General features: G+C 41.0%; 2 protein-coding genes and 1 pseudogene across 2 annotated transcripts in view; 1 reads left to right on the top strand and 2 right to left on the bottom strand.

The window, feature by feature from the left end:
- LOC148722803 (zinc metalloproteinase nas-14-like) overlaps positions 1 to 2,296 on the top strand; it is a 4,078-nt pseudogene extending 1,782 nt beyond the window's left edge.
- A 1,331-nt stretch (positions 2,297 to 3,627) lies between these two features.
- On the bottom strand, positions 3,628 to 21,592 carry LOC148722802 (uncharacterized). The gene is given in 7 exon segments (XM_088732317.1): positions 3,628 to 5,214; positions 5,974 to 6,048; positions 6,220 to 6,317; positions 7,513 to 7,574; positions 10,957 to 17,420; positions 18,064 to 19,095; positions 21,466 to 21,592. Coding segments are annotated over 6 exon segments (7,671 nt in total). The 5' UTR covers positions 19,025 to 19,095; positions 21,466 to 21,592; the 3' UTR covers positions 3,628 to 5,203.
- LOC148722799 (uncharacterized) overlaps positions 6,242 to 22,500 on the bottom strand; it is a 69,956-nt gene continuing 53,697 nt past the window's right edge. The window contains exons 6-7 of the mRNA XM_088732353.1: positions 7,513 to 7,574; positions 6,242 to 6,317 (exon numbers count right to left, since the gene is read on the bottom strand). The gene's annotated coding sequence lies outside the window, so the exon portion shown is untranslated. The remainder of the gene's footprint in view (positions 6,318 to 7,512; positions 7,575 to 22,500) is intronic.

Raw genomic sequence — 22,500 nt, 5'->3', positions numbered from 1 at the left:
TACTTTGTTAATCTCTCCAGAAAAATTATTTTTCCTAATCAGTGTTGTAAAGTATACATTCCTGATAATCAAGAGTTTGAATTATGATAACGCACTTAAATGACGAAATCCAGGCTCAGTTAATTTTTTAAATGTCCTGAACAGTCAGTAAAATTCCAAAACACTAATAAGAACCTTTTAACCTGACTGCGATAAATCTAGGTTCCTGTGGGGTTGTTTTCATTGTATCGCCTGAATAGCTGTTACGATGAAGAGTTTCAGAGTGACAATTTACAATTCTTGCCAAGCTCGCATTCTTAAGCTAACAGTACCTGTGATATGGCTTTTAATTTATAAAGTTTTACTTCTCTCAGGGGATGCAATCGGATTTTATCACGAACAGTCTCGACCTGATAGGGACTCTTATATCAAAATAAAGTATGAAAACGTCCGCCCAGGTAAGCATTGATTTCCGAAAATTTCCAAGTGATTGTTGCACCAGTTCACCTTTAATCTATTTTTCACTCAAAGTGTGAACGCACTGCGTTTCTTTGTCCTTATCGATAGTCTTTCTCTCTCAGGAGCAAAGAAAAATTTTCAAAAGTACCACCGTTCAAAAACTGACTCACTTAGTACGCCATATGATTATGGAAGTTTGATGCATTACAGAAGTAAAGCTTATAGCAAGAGTAGAAAGCCAACGATAGTTGTTAAAAAACAAGGGGTATGTTTAGCCATCGTTATCTAGACTCTATAGTTTAAATTCTATTTAAATACATAGTTGTTCACGCAAAGAATTGCATCATTCCTTTTATCCCAAGATCTTATTAGAAATTCTCCTCACTATCTGTCATTCCATTCTTATGACGTCAGATCGGAGAATTCGTGAACGGATGTACTAATATTCCCAAGATTGATATTTTTCTTTATTCTCATAACTCATCTGCTTGATATTGTATTAACATTGTCAGGAGAATTTCTATGTTGGTCACTCATTGGAGTTAAAGGGTTAACGTCCCTGATCATCTGTTGCTTACTCCACAGTGGCGAATCCGGACCTTGAGCTAAGGGGGGGACCCAGTTTTGTGTGTGTATATGTACACCTGCCGGCTTTTCTTCCCTCTGCGTTTATTTATTACCCAAAATAAGAGGGGACCGGGCCCCTGGGCCCCTTCCCTAAATCCGCCACTGTTCTAAGCTTAACGCTATACACAATATCTATCACGAAATAGATGGCGGGTATTGTCAATATCTGAGCAATTGCGCACCCACCCCTCCCCTAAACCAACACTAACCCTAACTTGTCATCAGTTGACTATTGTTCGGTTATGGAAGGGGTAGGTGCGCAGTTGCTCAGAAGCTGACTGACATTGATCCGCGTAGCAAATCAGATTGTACCATTTGTAACAGATTTTCTTTAAACTGATTAACACGCCATCTTGAACATTCCGAAAGGCTAACGCGAAAAAAAAAAAAAAACAAAATACCGATTTCTTTTCCAGGTAACCATTGGTCAGAGGAAACGTTTAAGTCCGACTGATGCTCAGCAGGCGAATCTTATGTACAAAGCAGAGTTTAAACAGAGAGGGAAAGAAAAAGGACAGAGGAGGAAAGGTAAAACCAGTACAGCTGCAAAATTTTCAAATAGCTTGCAAATCCCTGTGGAGAAGTCGAACCATTTTTATTGTCATCATTCGAATCCAATTATCTTGTCAAAATTGCACCATTCTTATCATTGTCCCTCAAGTTAAAAAATGATTTGGATTTTCTTTAAACAACGATTTCTCTATAAAACTGTCAGCTACTACAAAATTCTTTTCCAAACGAGTTAAGTTGAGAAAGTAAGAGAGGGAGATAAATTGACGAAAAGGACTCCTGAGTTAAGTTTTGCGATGTGTAAACGCATCTTGCTCTGTGTGTATATACGATTTTCGTATCATGAGCAGTTCTAGAAGAAGTTGGCGTTGATTCATATATACGAAATGAGCCTGTCCGCAATTAACAATGAATGGAATATCCTTTTGGAGGACTGGGTAAACCTGTCTCTTTTAGTAGAAGCAGTCAGTCTTTCTGACTGAAAATGAATTTACTGCATTTTTTATCTATTTTCTTTTTCCATGCAATGTATAATTATACAACAGATACGAGTTTTTAGTCATTGATTTCATGCATTTAAACCGTAACCAAGTTTTTCCTCCCTGTTTTAGGGAGGTGCGAGGAGAGTACTCGAAAATGTCGCTATCAGTCTTGGAGACGTCGATGTCAGCAAAGTACATACGTCAAGTCTAAATGTAACAGAACCTGCCAACTGTGTTAAGTTGAAGGACACTATCCCCGTCCGCCCATTGAATTATTTGACATTACTTATTCCCCCAATTATCTTTGATAAACAATGATTGGAGCTAAATTGATTCTGAAAAGTTTAAATCAGTTAGAATCACTTGGCATATCCATGGTCATTATCAAATCTTCAAGTTGGTAGAGAACTGGCCCATCGTAAATGTGGAATGTGGTATGCTACAGCGAATGGACCACGTATTTAAATGCACTATTTTCAAATATTTTCTCTATTCCAAGCAAAAAACGCCAGTCTTTGGTGATTATGAAGCTAACTTAAAAGCTTGTGCCCGTAAGTTCATCAGTGACAGCATATTTTAAACCTATACGCCTTGATGCATGCGTACGACCAAGGAAAACACTTTACGGTAAAGCTTGTGGGCCATTAAACGTACTACATGTACATGTACTGCCAAAAACAAGAAATCCCAACGAGTTATTAAGCCACATCGATCTTCACCTTTTATCTTCACTTGTACTGTACTTTTGTAATTCTTTTACAAAGTCAACTTCGGTTCTCGCTGGAAAGCCATAATTGCGTTCGACGAAGGAGAACGCATACTAATGGTGTCGTTTTTACGGAAATCACTCTCGAGGGCTTTAGGGACCATTCCCAAGGGGAACGATGGCGATGGTATGGGAATTCAGGCTTTGGGCGCCATTTTGGACTGGTGGACTGGTGGATTGGTAGAATGGTAGACTGGTGTACTGGTAGACTGGTGGACTGATGGACTGGTGGACTGGTGGACTGGTGGACTGGTGGACTGGTGGACTGGTGGATTGGTGGACTGGTAGACTGGTAGACTGGTGGACTGGTGGACTGGCGGACTGGCGGACTGGGAGACTGGTCGACTGGTGGACTAGTGGACTGGTGGACTGGTAGACTGATGGACTGGTAGACTGGTGGACTGGTAGACTGGTGGACTGGTAGACTGGTGGACTGGTAGACTGGTGGACTGGTAGACTGGTGGACTGGTGGACTGGCGGACTGGCGGACTGGTGGACTGGCAGATTGGCTGGTTGACTGGCTACGTGGCACAAATAGCTTCGATCTCATGTGCAAATGTTTTCTTGACTGCCTTGAGCTGAATACACCGATTGCAAATATGGCGGCGAAAATGCGAGTACTTAAAGTGAAGTGAACATATTTTTGTTCGCTCGGTGCTTTGAAATTCCTGCGAAACATCTCTACGAATTTCGATAAACCAGGTCTATAATCATAATGTATTGTATATATTTAGATACAAACTGTATAAAATAAGAATTTGTTCACTAAAACCACAAAAGGTTTATAATGTAGCAGAAGTTACCTTCAGTTTTGATGGATTCTTTATTGAAAAACAATGGTAGATGACATCTCTACCATCTACATCTGCACGATATCCTGTCTTAACACATCCGTACACAACAATTTTCGGGCGTTCTTCACTAGGATTACGAAGAAAAAGAGATTTAAAAAGAAAACGGCTTTAGGCACAGTTCACAGAAGTTTAAAGGTTTATTAAACAATGTGATATTCATTACAATTGACGTATTTCCTTTGCGCAGGGCTACAGGTGGCACAGGAAAGCTAACATTTATAACATAAAAACATACATACCTACATAGCTTAATTTGCCACTCCCCATAGGGGCTTTTCAGGGCCAACACCCACCCTTCCCACCCAGGAGAGGACATCCACCACACAGTAATCTCGTGCGTGGGAAATTACGTCTCCTACCCCTAACCCTGCCAGGATACGGGGCCTACGATTTATTCGTCCTTATCCGAGAAGACTAGAATATCTAGCCATTTCTTGATTATAGAAAGGTAGCAAATTCTCCTCACTTATTTCAAGACCACGAGTATTGGTCCGTCCGGGACCAATACTCATAACATAACTATGTCTTGAATCGTCGATATACCCGTATTTCTTTAATTTTATGCCTAAGTATAATTACAAGCATATCCTCGGAAAATACAGAAAATGTAGAACCTGCTAGCGATTGTAAGCGATTCTAGTCGCGACGTTCCTCATATGAAACTTCCCAAAGGCGCCCGTGTACGTACATTTTTGCATTACAAAAGGCTTCGCAAACAAAATGGAATGAGTCTACTGATCTTGAAATGCCTCCCAAGCATTTTAAAAAAGATTGATGAGCAATTCTTTTCATACCTCTATGGGTGCTATGGGAATATCTTCGAAAAAAACGCTTCAACAAATTGTAAACAACTCGCACTCGCACATAGAAACGAGTATAGGGTTTTTCCCTGAGCAACGGTTGCTACCGAAAAGCCTCGCTTTTGTATTTTGAGTTACACAAATTACGTTTTGAATTGCGACTTAGCGAACTCATCTCGTTACAAAGTAATTTTACAAGTGGACCACAAAATACGTTAACATGTTGAGTTATACAATTTTCTTTTTTAATTGCAACGTAGTGAACTCATCTCGTTCTCAAGTAATTTTTAAACCATAGACCACAAAATACATTGACATATTGAGTTACGCAAGTTTCTCATTGAATTCCAACTTAGTATGCTACTGTTAAACATGATATATCGGTTTGTTCAATGTTGTCCTATTAGTTGTTTTGGTCACTGCCATTGTATCAAGTGCAGTACTAAGATGTTGAACTATTAAACCTTATTGTTGTGTTCAACTTTGCCACTGGTTTATGGCACTGACCAAAAGCACCCCACAATCCACTTTCCCTGAATATTTCTGCGCAATCAGTACAATAAAAAAACTTTTACTAGAGATCGAACGCACTTTCCTTATCTTCGATGATTACTAGTTATCACGATTAATGTACATTACTTTTAATGAATCAACAAGAAATTAAACTTAGTTTTGCTGTTCGGTCTTGTTTCAGTAGATCGCTCTTCATTGGGTCGATCATTCGCGTCATTCTGCAGCTAATGAGGGAAAAAGCGTTAAATTTAGTTTTGGAGAGTTCGGATGCACTTCGCCGAAGGTCCATTAACTTACCATTAACAAACCTTAGCAGCCTATAGTATAAATTTAACTAGCCTTAGTTTGCACAACTTTGTACTGATCAAGCCCTGATGATATATAGCTCTTTGGCATTACAAAGCTTTACTTTCGAGTCCTAAATTGAGCACTCTTGTAGGATGGGTCAGGTCATGAAATTGCGCCATGCTCACTGGTTACTAGTTTGAGCACTCTGGCATGGCCTAGATGAAACCACAAATGTGGAATCATTAGGGGTGGCTATTTGGCGTTACCTCTATCCTAGAATCAGCATTGCACTGATGAGGCCCATAAACTGTATATACATAAAAGTAGAGTGCAATCATGTATATGTTTAGTTTGAAAAATAAAAAGACTACACTTTTATCCCTACAAGCCTGTTTCAGGATTGCTCACCCATCAGGGGAAGATCCCCTGATGAGTGAGCAATCACGAAACAGGCTTGTAGGGATCAAAGCGTAATCTTCGTATTTTTCTATATTTATAGATATATGTTGGGTTAGGAAAATATTAAGACTACGCTTTCATTCCTACAAGCCTGTTTCGTGATTACCCACTCATCAGGAGAATTTATTGATAAGAATATTCGTAAGGGTGTGGTGGTAAATTAAAATACTTTGTTTCAACTCATCACTGAACAAGGTCTATTTAGAATAGCGATAGTCCTGTGAGAAAATACCAACCATTTTTGGGTCTTTTTCCTTGCTCTGGGTAGTCTCCATCATCAAGTAATCTTTTACTTTTTCTCTGACTGGACACTGGAATTTAAGAAGATAATTCATCAATTATGAAGAAACAAATGGGGTAAAACTAGTATAAAGATAAAGTGTAAAGAAGCAAAATTGAGTGACCTACATGTAGTTGCTCCTACACATCTATTTTGATTAACAGATCACCATTATGGTATGACTGACCAAGAAAGTGTTTACCTGTAGCAGGGCTGGGATTTCTCGAGAACTGAACTCTTTGTTCAAACCCAGGCATGGAGGCAACGTCACTGGGTGTTTGCCGGTACATGTTAAAAGTACTGAAAGATAACAGAGGTTGGTTATGCTCCATTTAATATGAAAACTGTCTTATGCTGTACCTGAAGGTTAACTTTTTCGCGCAGAGATGTGATTAACGAGTAAATTCTCTTGCTGATTAAAATACGTCATATTTAGTTTTACCCTAACTGCGCGGTACTGGGTTAGATATGCATATTATGGTCTAGACCCCCTCGCGAACGTGTGAGTAAAGTTTTGGGTTTTCGCAGATGTCGTTTCTCTCAGACTTACAAATCTTGTGTTCTTTTGTTTCGTTCCGTTTCGTTTCTACAGTAATATTGTTTTCCTTTTAGTCAACCACATTGTACGATTCAGATTAAACAGCTGATACAGATATGGAGTCGAGCATTGAACTCCTTACAATTAAAGTACATTTTTCAGCAAACAGGTGATGGGAATAGAAACACTTGTATGTCAGACAGGTGCATATCAGCGAGTCAAGTAGTATCTTAAGATAGCACCAAATTGAAATGACTTTCTGTAAGCCGAAGGGGTACAAGGGTGAAAGGTTCACTTGCTCAAACCAGTGCTGTCAATAAGTTTGAAAGTTGATAACAAGTAAAAACCAGTTGGTGGCCAGGGTATCGTAAAAACCATCATTATTTTATCAAATTACGCACATGATTAGGGACTATTCAGCTAAAATTTCCCAAGCCTTTGCTAACGTCCACAAGAACCTCAACGCAAACTCTTAACGTGCAATTTAATCATTTGTCTAAACTTGCTAAGGGTAAATGCATCCAGCTCAAAAACACAGAATGTCCTGTACAAACTGTTTTGTTATTTCAACAATTTTGTATACTTTTCTCCGGGACTGATGGTGAAATGAGGGGAAAAGAAGCTGGCAAGAAATGGCGGACTGCCAAGAGGTTCTGGTAAGCTCTTATTGACAGCTCTGTCAAACACAAAACCTTGGAATTTAAGAGTCATGCTTAAATGTGAGCGTGGTGCTAAATACCTTTACCCTTTCACTCCCAAGATCTCAATAGTAATTCTTCTTATGATGTTAGTTTGGAGAATTTGGTATTAGATCAACTGATAATCCCCCGATTTTCTTTTTCTCCTTATTCTCATCACTTGTCTGCTTGATATTGTATTGATATTGTAAGGAGAAATTCTTTCTTGGTCACTCATGGGAGTTAAAGGGTTAAGGGAGCACCAAATGCCTGTAACAACCTCAAACATTGACTGCTTCCACGGCGAGCAGCCTTGTGCACTGCATTTTCTCCAAGGCTATCCTAAAGCAATGAAATCAGTGGAGTTAAGATTTTACACTCACTTGCTTGATAAGGGAGGGAATAATAAAGTCTGGTAGGCAGAACATAATACGAAACTCCATGGCCAATTAATCTGTGGCTGTGAAATATCAGAAATTTCCCTGATGTGGGAGTTTTACTGATAAGAGTTTCAAGCAAAAGAAAAATAGTAAGTTTGGGAACTTTGAAATACCCACAAACTGCAGAAATTCTATGACTTCATTCTTTTCATCAACAAGTGTCTGTCCAAGCCAATTATTTAGTTATGCATAAATAATGGGACAGCAACTGCTAGGGTAGAAAACATTAACTTACAATGAGATGGGTTTCAATTGTCTGAAGTGTACATTGAAAAAAAAAGTCATACATTTTAAAATTTCTGCCTCAAGTAACAAAACTGTACAAAAATCCTAAACGGTTCTGCGGTTTCATGAAATATATGTAAGCGATCATCGCAGTGATGAACTAAATCCCGGATGGGCCTGAATTTTTTTCAGGCCTCAGTTCCACTGCTACATACACAGAATGCAAATATGGCGTGAAATTTGAGTTTCCATTGTTCTGGACTCACTAGCCTCTCACACATGTAGTAATCCTTTTGTATTTCCACGTGGAGACGAGGCCAGTGAGTCCAAAACAGTGACGATTCAAATTGGACTTCATGTTTGCATTCGATTTATAAGGAGGGTTCATTACTGCTATGATCGCTTTCATACAAACTTTAGGTTAGGGTTAGGATACCAGCAAAATGTATCGTTGCTTTCGATACTGCACGTGATCTGCCCGCGCCTTGTATCACTCCAACAACTAACCACTGGCGAGGAGCCGAAAAGACTTTGGGCTCGAGATTGGGCAATGAGCACCGCAGTGTACCAGTCTAAGTAGTGGCGTGTGAGCGCTACAAAAGTGAACTCATTGACGAACGTGAGGTTCGACTTAAGTACGTCCCTAATACGGTTTAAATTTCGTCAATCAAAACACGTGACATACTATTTAGCACCATGGCGTCACAGTATCGGTATCGATATCGAAGAAAAGTAGCAATGCCTTACTCGGTATCGTATCGATGGGAAACCCATATCGGCTCATCTTTACCCACTACTTACGATCCTGCCGCAAGGAGAAACCTGCCGACCATGCTTTAAGAAGGAGTTAATCTTCTCCCGAGAATCCAATCAACTAGCGATAATATTCTGTGAACCAATCATAACAGCGAATTGAAGGAGAACCTTTTGAAAACTTTTAGTTGGATTGCCAACGTCCGGGAAACTTCTTGTCTTGATTATCGTTCCTGACAAAAATTTTGTATCGGCGGCCGAAGCGTGGTTGAATTTGAGCGTCGTCGACAAACCCAAGATCGGATTACGGATTGGATCACGGGTCAGAAAAAAAAGGGTTTTTGAAGAAATTAAGATACTAAGATATGTTAAGGATGCGGTTCACCTTCGAAAACCAATTTTTCCTTTTTATACCAAACTAATCATTAATAATTTAAGAATAGTTTCCAAGAAAAATTAGTGTAAAACATTGAAACGCTCGCGAATTATTTACGAAAACGTATTTTCGAACTGAATTCGTTTTCCCGCCAAAGTGTGAATAGGCAATTATAACACGTCAACATAAATGACTCCCGTAGGGTTTCTTGCGGTAAAACATCCTCTTCCTTGAATTTTAATCGCGTAAACACCTCCTGATATCGGGTGCATATGGGAATCTTTGCTAGCTGTATGCGTCAAAACTATACTGTGAATGCAGAAAGATAGAACGAGAAGGGTCCAAGGATCCAGGCAAAAGTAAAAAATAAAACCTGGCTGTCAGCACACGAGGTAAAGAAATTCGAAGTGGAATGGCCAAAGAATCTCACCGAAACGGATAAAGGCTCGTGGTTTAGCCAATCTTCGCTGCTCACACTCGATCATTTACCATCAAGTTTTGCTGCGGGGTACGTAAGCCAGTTGAAACAAGAGGCTACACGGACCTATAATCTGGCCGGATATACGGTTCGGAGGGAAAGAATTGAAGGCCTTGCTGTTTTAAGCAAAATCGCTGTTGAGTGCCTTTCATTGTTTGTTATCATGGAGAGTTATGAAGATTAAGACTGAGGAACAAATTGATGCCATGACAAAATGGAAATACTAAAATCGCCAGATGAAATGCGGGGACTGGTGTAAGTACTGCAGCAAAGTCAACAGACAAGGAATGAGTCACTTTGTGACTTACACCGTTTCTCGGAGAAGTCCAGAATGATGGTAACCATCCAACTCTGCAGAATGATAAACTCACACCTCAGGCCTCCTACAAAACCAATACTAAGTAAAATCCTGCGTTTATTAAACTTCTGGTTGCAAAAGTCATCACATAATGACGCTGCAATTCAAATCTTTCTCTGCATGCACGAGCCAAATCTCTCCATTTTCCATTCCTATGTCTACTTTATCCCAAAAGTCGCTCAATAAATATATGTATTTGAACGCGATGATATTTGCTTACAAGGTTTTCTCCCGCTCACATCTGATAACAAACTTCTGAAGTTTTCTGCCTCTGAACGATATACCACCAAAGGCAGGCTATAGACCGCAAGTTTTTTGACTTATGGAAATTAAAGATATGTGGCAGTAACTTCCAAAAGCCTTTTTTGTCAGGAAAGTGTAGTTGTTTTGTTCGCCAGATATCATTCGGAAGATAAGTGTAAACTGTGAAAAGCCTGGTTATCGCTTAAGTGTGGCTCAGCACTTCATTAAGCCTGAAACAGTCGATGCCAAAATTCAACCTCGTTCCTAGGCTAAGTCCACCACATCAATGAACGCCAATTAAAAACTGCCTTGTGGCGCCTATTGTACATTTTCCTGCACAGGAAAAACCAAACCGGATTTCTGATTCTGGTCCTTAACGGCAGAACTGAACCAAAGAACCCTTAAGGTCTCTCACGGGTGCCTTAATAACCGTTGGATAGTTACCCGCAAATTATGTATTTGCTTAGAGTCTCATGAGATGTGAGAAAAAAATAACCTACTTCGTGTATACGCCAATGTGCCTTCTTTGAATGAATTAGTAGGGTCTGTAGACTCTACGGATTACCTTGAAATTTGGTCCAAAGACTTCCAAGATATTAACCTTAAATACCGTAGGAGAGAATTTCGTTTATCTAAGTGCACCTTCCGCAATGGCCTCCTACTTAAAACGCATCGGTTCAGGTTTAATCAGTAAACTTGACAGAAAAATTGCAAAGCAAACAGTAAGAAAATCGAAAAATCCCCACACGGATTTATCAACCTACTTAATTTATTTACACATTAGGTATATATTGGGTAACCCCCAGATTATAGTGGCTGTAAACGGCCTTTTTATATTCTTCACCCAATACCTTTTGTCTGATGTGAAGTGCTCCCTGGTCTGCCTCAGTGGCTGAGGTGCGGTCTCCAAGTGTATGCTGGGTAGCCCCCAGGCTATAGTAGCTGTCAGCAATGTTCTCATGTTCTTCACCCAATACCTTTTGTCTGATGTTAAGTGCTCGCTTGTGTGACTCTGCGGCTAAGTTGTGATCTTTAAGTGCATATTGGGCAATAATAATAATAATAATAATAATAATAATAATAATAATAATTTTCACTGCTAATCGCCGTAGCAAAGTACAGCAACGACGCAGCTCAACAATGGCGAACCGAAAGCTTACAAGCCCCAGGCTATAGTAGCTGTGAGCAGTTCTCTCATCTTCTTCACCCAATACCTTTTGTCTGATGTTAAGTGCTCGCTTGTGTGACTCAGCGGCTGAGGTGTAATCTCCAAGTGTAAATTGGGTAACACCAAGCTTATAGTAGCTGTCAGCCGTCTTTTCATTTTCTTCACCTAATACCTTTTGTCTGATGTTAAGTGCTCGCTTGTGTGACTCAGCGGCTGAGGTGTAATCTCCAAGTGTAAATTGGGTAACACCAAGCTTATAGTAGCTGTCAGCCGTCTTTTTATTTTCTTCACCTAATACCTTTTGTCTGATGTTAAGTGCTCGCTTGTGTGACTCAGCGGCTGAGGTGTAATCTCCAAGTGTAAATTGGGTAACACCAAGCTTATAGTAGCTGTCAGCCGTCTTTTCATTTTCTTCACCTAATACCGTTTGTCTGATGTTAAGTGCTCGCTTGTGTGACTCAGCGGCTGAGGTGTAATCTCCAAGTGTAAATTGGGTAACACCAAGCTTATAGTAGCTGTCAGCCGTCTTTTCATTTTCTTCACCTAATACCTTTTGTCTGATGTTAAGTGCTCGCTTGTGTGACTCAGCGGCTGAGGTGTAATCTCCAAGTGTAAATTGGGTAACACCAAGCTTATAGTAGCTGTCAGCCGTCCTCTCATGTTCTTCACCTAATACCTTTTGTCTGATGTTAAGTGCTCGCTTGTGTGACTCAGAGGCTGAGATGTAATCTCGAAGTGTAACTTGGGTAACACCCAGGTTATTGTAGCTGTCAGCAGTCTTCTCATGTTCTTCCCCCAATACCTTTTGTCTGATGTTAAGTGCTCGCTTGTGTGACTCTGCGGCTGAGGTGTAATCTCGAAGTGTACATTGGGTAACACCCAGGTTATAGTAGCTGTCAGCCGTCCTCTCATGTTCTTTACCTAATACCTTTTGTCTGATGTTAAGTGCTCGCTTGTGTGACTCAGCGGCTGAGGTGTAATCTTTAAGTGCATATTGGGTAACCCCCAGATTATAGTAGCTATTAGCGGTCACCTCATGTTCTTCACCTAATACCTTTTGTCTGATGTTAAGTGCTCGCTTGTGTGACTCAGCGGCTGAGGTGTAATCTTTAAGTGCATATTGGGTAACCCCCAGATTATAGTAGCTATTAGCGGTCACCTCATGTTCTTCACCTAATACCTTTTGTCTGATGTTAAGTGCTCGCTTGTGTGACTCAGCGGCTGAGGTGTAATCTTTAAGTGCATATTGGGTAACCCCCAGCTCATGGTAGCTGTTAGCAGTCCTCTCATGTTCTTCACCCAATACCTTTTGTCTGATGTTAAGTGCTCGCTTGTGTGACTCTGCGGCTGAGCTGTAATCTTTAAGTGCATATTGGGTAACCCCCAGCTCATGGTAGCTGTTAGCAGTCCTCTCATGTTCTTCGCCCAATACCTTTTGTCTGATGTTAAGTGCTCGCTTGTGTGACTCTTCGGCTGATGTGTAGTCTTTAAGTGCATATTGGGTAATCCCCAGGCTATAATAGCTGTTAGCAGTCCTCTCATGTTCTTCGCCCAATACCTTTTGTCTGATGTTAAGTGCTCGCTTGTGTGACTCTGCGGCTGAGGTGTAATCTCGAAGTGTACATTGGGTAACACCCAGGTTATAGTAGCTGTCAGCCGTCCTCTCATGTTCTTTACCTAATACCTTTTGTCTGATGTTAAGTGCTCGCTTGTGTGACTCAGCGGCTGAGGTGTAATCTTTAAGTGCATATTGGGTAACCCCCAGATTATAGTAGCTATTAGCGGTCACCTCATGTTCTTCACCTAATACCTTTTGTCTGATGTTAAGTGCTCGCTTGTGTGACTCAGCGGCTGAGGTGTAATCTTTAAGTGCATATTGGGTAACCCCCAGATTATAGTAGCTATTAGCGGTCACCTCATGTTCTTCACCTAATACCTTTTGTCTGATGTTAAGTGCTCGCTTGTGTGACTGTGCGGCTGAGCTGTAATCTTTAAGTGCATATTGGGTAACCCCCAGCTCATGGTAGCTGTTAGCAGTCCTCTCATGTTCTTCGCCCAATACCTTTTGTCTGATGTTAAGTGCTCGCTTGTGTGACTCTTCGGCTGATGTGTAGTCTTTAAGTGCATATTGGGTAATCCCGAGGCTATAATAGCTGTTAGCAGTCCTCTCATGTTCTTCGCCCAATACCTTTTGTCTGATGTTAAGTGCTCGCTTGTCTGACTCAGCGGCTGCGGTGTAATCTCCAAGTGCATATTGGGTAACCCCCAGCTCATGCTAGCTGTCAGCAGTCCTCTCATGTTCTTCAACCAATACCTTTTGTCTGATGTTAAGTGCTCGCTTGTATGACTCTGCGGCTGCGGTGTAATCTCCAAGTGCATATTGGGCAAGCCCCAGGCTATACCAGCTATCAGCGGTCTCCTCACGTTCTTCGCCTAATACCTTTTGTCTGATGTTAAGTGCTCGCTTGTCTGACTCAGCGGCTGCGGTGTAATCTCCAAGTGCATATTGGGTAACCCCCAGCTCATGGTAGCTGTTAGCAGTCCTCTCATGTTCTTCACCCAATACCTTTTGTCTGATGTTAAGTGCTCGCTTGTGTGACTCTGCGGCTGAGCTGTAATCTTTAAGTGCATATTGGGTAACCCCCAGCTCATGGTAGCTGTTAGCAGTCCTCTCATGTTCTTCACCCAATACCTTTTGTCTGATGTTAAGTGCTCGCTTGTGTGACTCTTCGGCTGATGTGTAGTCTTTAAGTGCATATTGGGTAATCCCGAGGCTATAATAGCTGTTAGCAGTCCTCTCATGTTCTTCGCCCAATACCTTTTGTCTGATGTTAAGTGCTCGCTTGTCTGACTCAGCGGTTGCGGTGTAATCTCCAAGTGCATATTGGGTAACCCCCAGCTCATGGTAGCTGTCAGCAGTCCTCTCATGTTCTTCACCCAATACCTTTTGTCTGATGTTAAGTGCTCGCTTGTGTGACTCTGCGGCTGCGGTGTAATCTCCAAGTGCATATTGGGCAAGCCCCAGGCTATACCAGCTATCAGCGGTCTCCTCACGTTCTTCGCCTAATACCTTTTGTCTGATGTTAAGTGCTCGCTTGTCTGACTCAGCGGCTGCGGTGTAATCTCCAAGTGCATATTGGGTAACCCCCAGCTCATGGTAGCTGTTAGCAGTCCTCTCATGTTCTTCACCCAATACCTTTTGTCTGATGTTAAGTGCTCGCTTGTGTGACTCTGCGGCTGAGCTGTAATCTTTAAGTGCATATTGGGTAACCCCCAGCTCATGGTAGCTGTTAGCAGTCCTCTCATGTTCTTCACCCAATACCTTTTGTCTGATGTTAAGTGCTCGCTTGTGTGACTCTGCGGCTGAGCTGTAATCTTTAAGTGCATATTGGGTAACCCCCAGCTCATGGTAGCTGTCAGCCGTCCTCTGATGTTCTTTACCTAATACCTTTTGTCTGATGTTAAGTGCTCGCTTGTGTGACTCTGCGGCTGAGCTGTAATCTCGAAGTGTACATTGGGTAACACCCAGGTTATAGTAGCTGTCAGCCGTCCTCTCATGTTCTTTACCTAATACCTTTTGTCTGATGTTAAGTGCTCGCTTGTGTGACTCAGCGGCTGAGGTGTAATCTTCAAGTGCATATTGGGTAACCCCCAGCTCATGGTAGCTGTCAGCAGTCCTCTCATGTTCTTCACCCAATACCTTTTGTCTGATGTTAAGTGCTCGCTTGTGTGACTCTGCGGCTGAGGTGTAGTCTCCAAGTGCATATTGGGTAAGCCCCAGCTCATTGTAACTGCTAGCGGTCTCCTGGTGTTCTTCTCCAAGCAATTGAATTTCGATGTCCAGTGCACGCTTGTAGGACTCGGCAGCTGCGTTATAATCTCCTAGTGCGTATTTTGATAACCCTAATTCGCAATGTGCACGGGCGGTCTTCCTATCTTCTTCACCGAAGAGTTCCAAGATGATGGTTAGAGCATGTTGTTTTGAACTGACAGCTTCTGAGAAGAGACGCAGGCAAAGTTGATTTTGTCCTCGAAGCGAATACCACTTTGCTAGAGCCTCCTTGTGCATACTTAAGCTGTCGTGCTCTTCGTCCGTTGTCCTTTTTTGTAGTGAACTTAGATGATAGGTGATAAGTTTCTGAGTTAGTGATAAACCTTCCTGATAATTATGCGAATTTTTCAGCATGCTAATGGTGTTTTCTTCAAATTTAAACCAGCCCGGTTTGGTCATTTCATTGGTTGACTCAATGCCTTGAAGCATTCCGAACAGTAACTTTATTGAAAACTCAATGATTTCAGCTGAAGATATTTTTGCAATAGCTTTGCCCACAAGATAGGTCACTTCAACTTGAAGTGGTTCGTTTCCAAGATTTTCTGTACTTGAGGGTACTCTGTCTTCATTCCCATAATTTGCTTCTCCATCATTGTCCGGAATTACTAATAAATGCATGTCTCCTGCTTCTCTGCATTCTTGCACGGCTCTATCATAGAACGTGGCTGACATCTCGTGATCGCTTTTTGCGCATCGATAGAAAATAGCGAGGATTTGAAATATCATAAGTCTCAGAACTTTGTGTTCAGCAGTTTTGTTCAGAAGGGTAATAGCTTCTTGTAAACTTCTTACTCCATCTTCCGTCTTTCCTACCACAAGCTGATAGATGCCAGAGTAGCACAAGTGTTTGCCTTTCTCTTCAGGACAAATGGTAGCCGTTGAACTTTGAAGTTTACTGGCCTCCGAAAGCAACAGCTTTGTTTTTTCACTGTCTCCCCAGGTCATATAGCCGAACGCTTTGGACTGAAGTAGTTGTCTGTGGAGAACAGTTCGTCCAAGCTGGCTAGCTGCCTCTATTGCCGATTGAAAAATCTTTTCAAAATTAGGTTCGTTGTTGAAAAAAGCAGTATCAAGAAAAAACTCGGCTTTTGCCAAAACTTGAAAAACTCTGTCCGCTATCTTGCAATCTGAACAACCATCCATCAAACTTTGGACAATGCTTCTTTCATCGTCGAAGAACTCGATCAATGCTTTCATGGAGTTTCCTGTGAGGAACATCTCATTAAGTTTCTCAATAAATCCAATGTAGAATGATAAAAAGCGAGTGTTTGCGTTCAGAATTGTTTCTTTCATGATATGTTCACCCTTGTCTCTTGCAAATGACTGTAAGAGTTTGTGAATGGAGAACTTATCCGAACTGGAGCTTTTATCCAGGAGAGCCCTCCCTTGCAGTCTTCCCAAAACTTTCTTGGTTTCGGTGAACCTTGTTAGTCCTAAAACAGCTGTGGCAATCTTAAGATCAAATTTATCTGGAAGAACACTCAAGGACACCAGTGCTTCTTGGTCCTGCGAAGAAAGTCTGTGGAAAGACGATTCAAATAGGGTTTTAAGTCTAGCATCACTGGGAAATTCTGGGTTGTCCAGCAATTCGAGTGGGTTATTTTTTGTCCGCATTAAGTCATCAAGATCTGCACTACATTGGGCGGAATCCTCGGGGAGCGACTTACACAACAACCATATCGCTAAGGGCACCTGCCCACATATTTGCACGATTTTTGTTGGGTCAGAAGCGCTCAAATTTGGAAGAAGCTTTTCCACTAACTCTTTTGAGGATGAGCTGTCGAGTTCTCCTATTCTGATGGACTTGTGTCCAGGTAGGGACATATCCAAATAGGCCATTGACTCCCGAGTGGTTAAAAGAAATTTGACCTTTTCGCTACGGTTGAGAATATCTTTCAGCAGATTCACAGTCTTCTCTTTTACATTTGGCTCGCCACATTCAAGCAAATCATCGGCATTATCGAGAATCAACACGCATGGATCCGATAGCCTTTTAAAAATGAAACCAATTTCATCGGCAGGTGTCAAATTCTGATTCTCCGATTCTCCGGTTCGAAAGTGGCTGAGTAGCTTTGAGGTTAAATCACCTTTTGACTTAAGCCCACGCAGTGAGATAAAGTAGACAGGTAGCCCGCGATTTTGAAGTTGGTGACCAACAACGATTGCGGTAGACGTCTTTCCAAATCCTGGTGACCCCCAGACTGATACGAGACGGGTCGACTCTGAAGTCACGTGACCAATAATCTCTTCACATTCTTTGCCACGGCCAGTAAAGTTGGGAGGAAGATGAAGTCGTAAAGCGCATGGTATAAATCCTACAAGGAAGGTTTGTTTTAGGCAAAAAAATATAATTAAAGAAGCGCCTTTGACATGATAATTTAGTATGCACTTAAAATTTGTATTGGTACAAGGGAAAGAAAAAGAAAACACAAAACCGAACAAATACATAACACTCAACTGTGCTCTATTCTGTAGCTTGTGATGGCATTAGCATGGAAGAGGCATCAGTCTAGTAGATTTTATGTTTGTTCTTTTTATGCACATTTAATCATTTAACATGTGGCGCAAATCCGTTATTCAGTAGTAAAGATTGAAATGAACTTAAAATCCAGACTTCATGTGACTTCCGGTCTCTTTTTCACAGGTCACCCTCGTTCTTGCGCTGATGAACACCATTGAGATGGATGAATTAGATGATGCAGTATTAATGTGTTATGAAAGTGTATATAAAACCGTAAAATCTTGAGAAAAGAAATTCTGAGTGGTTTTTCACGCAGTTCCCTTTTGCCTCGTAACTAAACTTGTTTTCTCTTGGCATTATGTGCCAAGGAAACAAGACGTCTGTGAAGGACACTAAATCGTGAGTAATGTGAAAAAAGGTATTAAGCATCACCAAATCGTCAAATTGAACCCTGAAAACGCGTGGTTCAAATTGTGATCAGATCAGCTGTCATTTACCTGGAATTTGCTCCTTCCTTAGGTCTTTCACATCTTGGCTTAACTCGACAATATTCTGAACAATCATTCCTTGACTAGCAGCGATTGCCTCTTTCAGGTTCTCGGTGTCTTGTTTTTGCGATCGCTGTAGGTTCTGTAGCTCATCTTTAACATCTTCCCTGACAATTATGCTTTGAGCTTGAAACTCGGCAAACTTGGTTTCAATCTTTTCTTGGGTTGCAGCATTTGTAGATTTGATTGTTTTCCTTACGTCTTCAGTGCCTTCCTGATGAGATTTCTGTATAAGCTGCAAGTCATTCTTAACTTCTCTAAGGAACTCGTTTTCTTTTTGAAGCTCTGTTCTGACGTCATTTTCTAACTTCCGAACTTTCTCGGTAGGAAAGTCAGACTCAGTCAAACTTCCAACAGCATCAATGGGGCCAATACTAACTCCCATGGCTTTGGTCGCGTCTTTAGCGAGTTGAATATATTGATCAAATGTTTTTTTGTCCAATTCGGATTTATTTAAATGACAGAGTGAATTTCTCAACATTCGAAGCTGATCGATTGCCAATGCAAAGGTTTCTGCTTTATTTCCAGTGGGGCTAACTACAGAAGAATGGAAAGTACCACGTGGTAACTTACAGGGTTTCAAGTATAAATCATGGAGTACCCTGTGATGGCCTTTGCTGTCTGGCAAAGCAAAGGAACGTGCATAGATGGTGGCCTGGAACAAGGCTGTACAATCCCATTCATCATAGGAGATATGTGTGGGGACCTTGGTTACTCCACCCTCAGTACTTAAGAACAAGTTACGCACTGCATTAGAGTCATCCCAAGGCCGGAAACCGGGGATTGATGCGAAATTGTTGTTCCACATCTGTTTGAAAGCTTGGCGCAATGCCTTGGGGATTTCATTGAGTGCGACGAAGGTAAACTTGAGGTAATTCAATTGCTCGTTTGTGAAAGGTTGTAAAGCCATTCTACTCAACGACCAGGTCTCGCGGAATTCCGCTCAATTCATCGATTTATTTAAGCCTTCGCCAGTTAAGCCTGAGAAAATAAAAAACACACAAAGCTAAATGTTAATTCCATAAGTTCCATGCTATTCATGATGGATGGGTTCTCTTTACAAATGTTTCCTTTTGATTTTTTAAAGAAAGGTCACTTTACATCTTGCTTTGTGAAGCACTTTGGCTGATCAGTTTGTGAACTATGGCTCCCAACGTGCTTCACGCGCCGGCAGCAGAAGAAGCTCAAGGACTTGAAGAAGGAAGAAAATCTCCAAACGTTCAAGTCTTAGTTCGCGAATGGAAATATTAGATTAGGGATTTTCGATGGAAGTTTCTAGACTTTATTCTTTTGCGAGCGCAAAATTGCAATTCTATAGTGGACTTTTGGGCGAATGTTATTAATTTAACTGGGCTTCATTACCAGCTGCTTTTCGAAATGTGAGCCCGCAAAGACCACTCGAGAAAGAGCGTCCGAACTAAAGCCAACAATTTAAGCAGATACTAGTATAGAAGACAAGAGGGCCCACGACCGCGGTGCGTTCTGGCTCAAATGTCGCTTCAATCCCATTTCTATGTGATCTCCGGGTGAGGGAGGATCATGAAGTGCTTGCCCTAGAAAACAACTTTCTTTTAGCTGGTCTTTTTTGACGCTCCTTTCCTCTGTTCGTTTGAGCTTATTTTCTGTGCTATCTTCCCTGGGGAATTCCATGTACTGCCAAAATGCGTTCTTTTGTTCATTGCTGCCTATGTAAAGTCGGAGAGGAACAATTTCTAGTCAAATCTGTCAGTTTCTTTGATATAGTAAGGCTATATTACCAACTTCGCGCGAGCAAACAATTACAGCACCCAGCTTTGCAAGAAAAAAATTCAGAGAAAACAGGTAATTAGGTGTACTTTTTGGTCAAATAGAAGAAAGGAATAGTAAGAAAAGAAATAAGAGAATGAAGTGCGACTCACAGGGATTTGCATGCTTTCATCCTTACAGCAAAAATACAAGAATATAAATTGTATAATTATTAAAAAAAAATCAGTAGCCTCGAGTTATATTGGAAGGGTTTATCTTTGAATTCTCAGTCATTCTAGTCCATATATATGGCAATAGGGAAAAAATGGACTTGAACTTTTCTCTTCGAAACGCCGCAACCACATGGTAAGACCGCCATTTTGGGAATTGTAAAGATAATGCACCGCAGTCGCAGGCCGCACCACCTGAGCTTTATGCAAGTCCATGGCAGTCTTAAATACTGTGATGAAATAATCTAAGTTTACTCTTTATGCTTCACTTGTCATCACTGTATCGGATCGACAAGGATTTTTCTTGGATGGGAAAATTTATCAGTTTTTCATGCGGTTTTCGCTTTTGATTGAATTTTTTTTTTTTTTTTTGCAGTTTTAAGGTTTTCAAAGATTTTTTCCAATTTCCCCCAACCACCCTGTGACTGATTAAGTTGGAATATAAAGCCCTTTCCAGTAAATTTAATGCTAAAAGCTCACTGAGAGCATAGAACTTCTAATTTCCCTAGGCGTCCACTTGGTTAAAGCCAGAGAAACATAATTCCTCAGCATATTTGACTAATTTTGTAATTCCGATCAGCTATCTCGCAGGATCATATCGCATTTGTTTAATGCCGCTTGATCAAATGTTTTCACTCGCCTCTCGTATTATAGCTTCAATACTTCGAATTTGGCCTCAGAAAGAGGAGCCTTGTACATCTTCGGTCAGATAGCACAATTCAGAACTTTTTATATCCAAGCAGAACGGTACTTTCGATCTGTGGTCTTGTTCCTTTGCAGTCTTGTTGAAAAATTCTTTCCGCTCAGTAACCCTGAATGCCAAAACATTAAAACACAATGTGGTCACGAAGCTGCTGTTATAGTTGATCAATCCTTTTGTTTTCTCTATTTTTAACACTGTTTGTTAATTTGAAAACCGCCTTATTACATGATCAGTTTTAAGTCAGTTTCGATAAAGAAGTCCCTTTGTTATATCTTCAAAACACTTTCAAAAAGTCTACCGAGGGCATTGAAATGTTTGATATCCTTCGGCGTCTTGTTGGGATAGCCCTTTGCGTACAAAATACCGATGCAACTATTTCAATGTTGTGTTGCATACTTGCATGCTAAGTGAAGTTACTCAAAAAGCAAAGATATTGAACATAAATCAGCGCTATCTGCCTCCTAATTTTTCATATATTGAACATCAATGCACCCTGTGCATCGTCGATACATACAACCTTATTCGATGATTTGACATGTAATACGCGCGGACATTTAACGAACTACGTAGTATTTTCCCTCGGTTCATTTCAGTGATATTGTGATTCCGCTTAGCCACTCAGCGGAACCGTATCACATTTAAAGTAGTACAGCTTGGTGACATATTTCAACATACCTCTCGTATTGTACTTACTTGAAGTTCCCTTCGAGAAACAAGAATTCCTTTAAATCTTCGATTAGATCACACAGTTCAGCTTAATCCAAGCTGGACGGTACTCTCGATCTGTTGTCTTGTTGCTTCGCGGCCCAAATATTCTTTCCGCCTAGTACAGCATGACAAATGAGCATGAGGTCACGAAGCTGTTGCCATAACGACATTCTTTTGTATTCTCTATTTTTAACGCTGACCTTTTCAGTTCGGAAACCGAAAGCGGTTTTTTCCCCAGTTAACGTAAGTTAATGTAAACTATTTAAGCAATAGTGGAAATCAGACCTGAAAAAAAAAATTTCAGGCCTGTACGGGATTCGAACCACTGACCTCTGCGATACTAGTGCAGCGCTCTACCAATTGAGCTAACAAGCCAACTGGGAGCAGGCCATCAAATTAATTCGATATAAACCCGTAGATGATAAATCGAACAACAACAAACATATGAAACATATGAGTGAACTGCGGTTATGAGACGTATATAAGAACGATCCTTCGCAGTAAAGCACTATTTAAGCAATAGTGGAAATCAGACCTGAAAAAAATTTCAGGCCTGTACGGGATTCGAACCACTGACCTCTGCGATACTAGTGCAGCGCTCTACCAATTGAGCTATTGCTTAAATAGTGCTTTACTGCGAAGGATCGTTCTTATATACGTCTCATAACCGCAGTTCACTCATATGTTTCATATGTTTGTTGTTGTTCGATTTATCATCTACGGGTTTATATCGAATTAATTTGATGGCCTGCTCCCAGTTGGCTTGTTAGCTCAATTGGTAGAGCGCTGCACTAGTATCGCAGAGGTCAGTGGTTCGAATCCCGTACAGGCCTGAAATTTTTTTCAGGTCTGATTTCCACTATTGCTTAAATAGTGCTTTACTGCGAAGGATCGTTCTTATATACGTCTCATAACCGCAGTTCACTCATATGTTTCATATGTTTGTTGTTGTTCGATTTATCATCTACGGGTTTATATCGAATTAATTTGATGGCCTGCTCCCAGTTGGCTTGTTAGCTC

The sequence above is a fragment of the Stylophora pistillata genome, chromosome 9 (genome assembly GCF_964205215.1).
Source record: "Stylophora pistillata chromosome 9, jaStyPist1.2, whole genome shotgun sequence".
NCBI classification, from domain to species: Eukaryota; Metazoa; Cnidaria; class Anthozoa; order Scleractinia; family Pocilloporidae; genus Stylophora; species Stylophora pistillata.
This window is presented reverse-complemented; position numbering and strand designations above follow the sequence as displayed.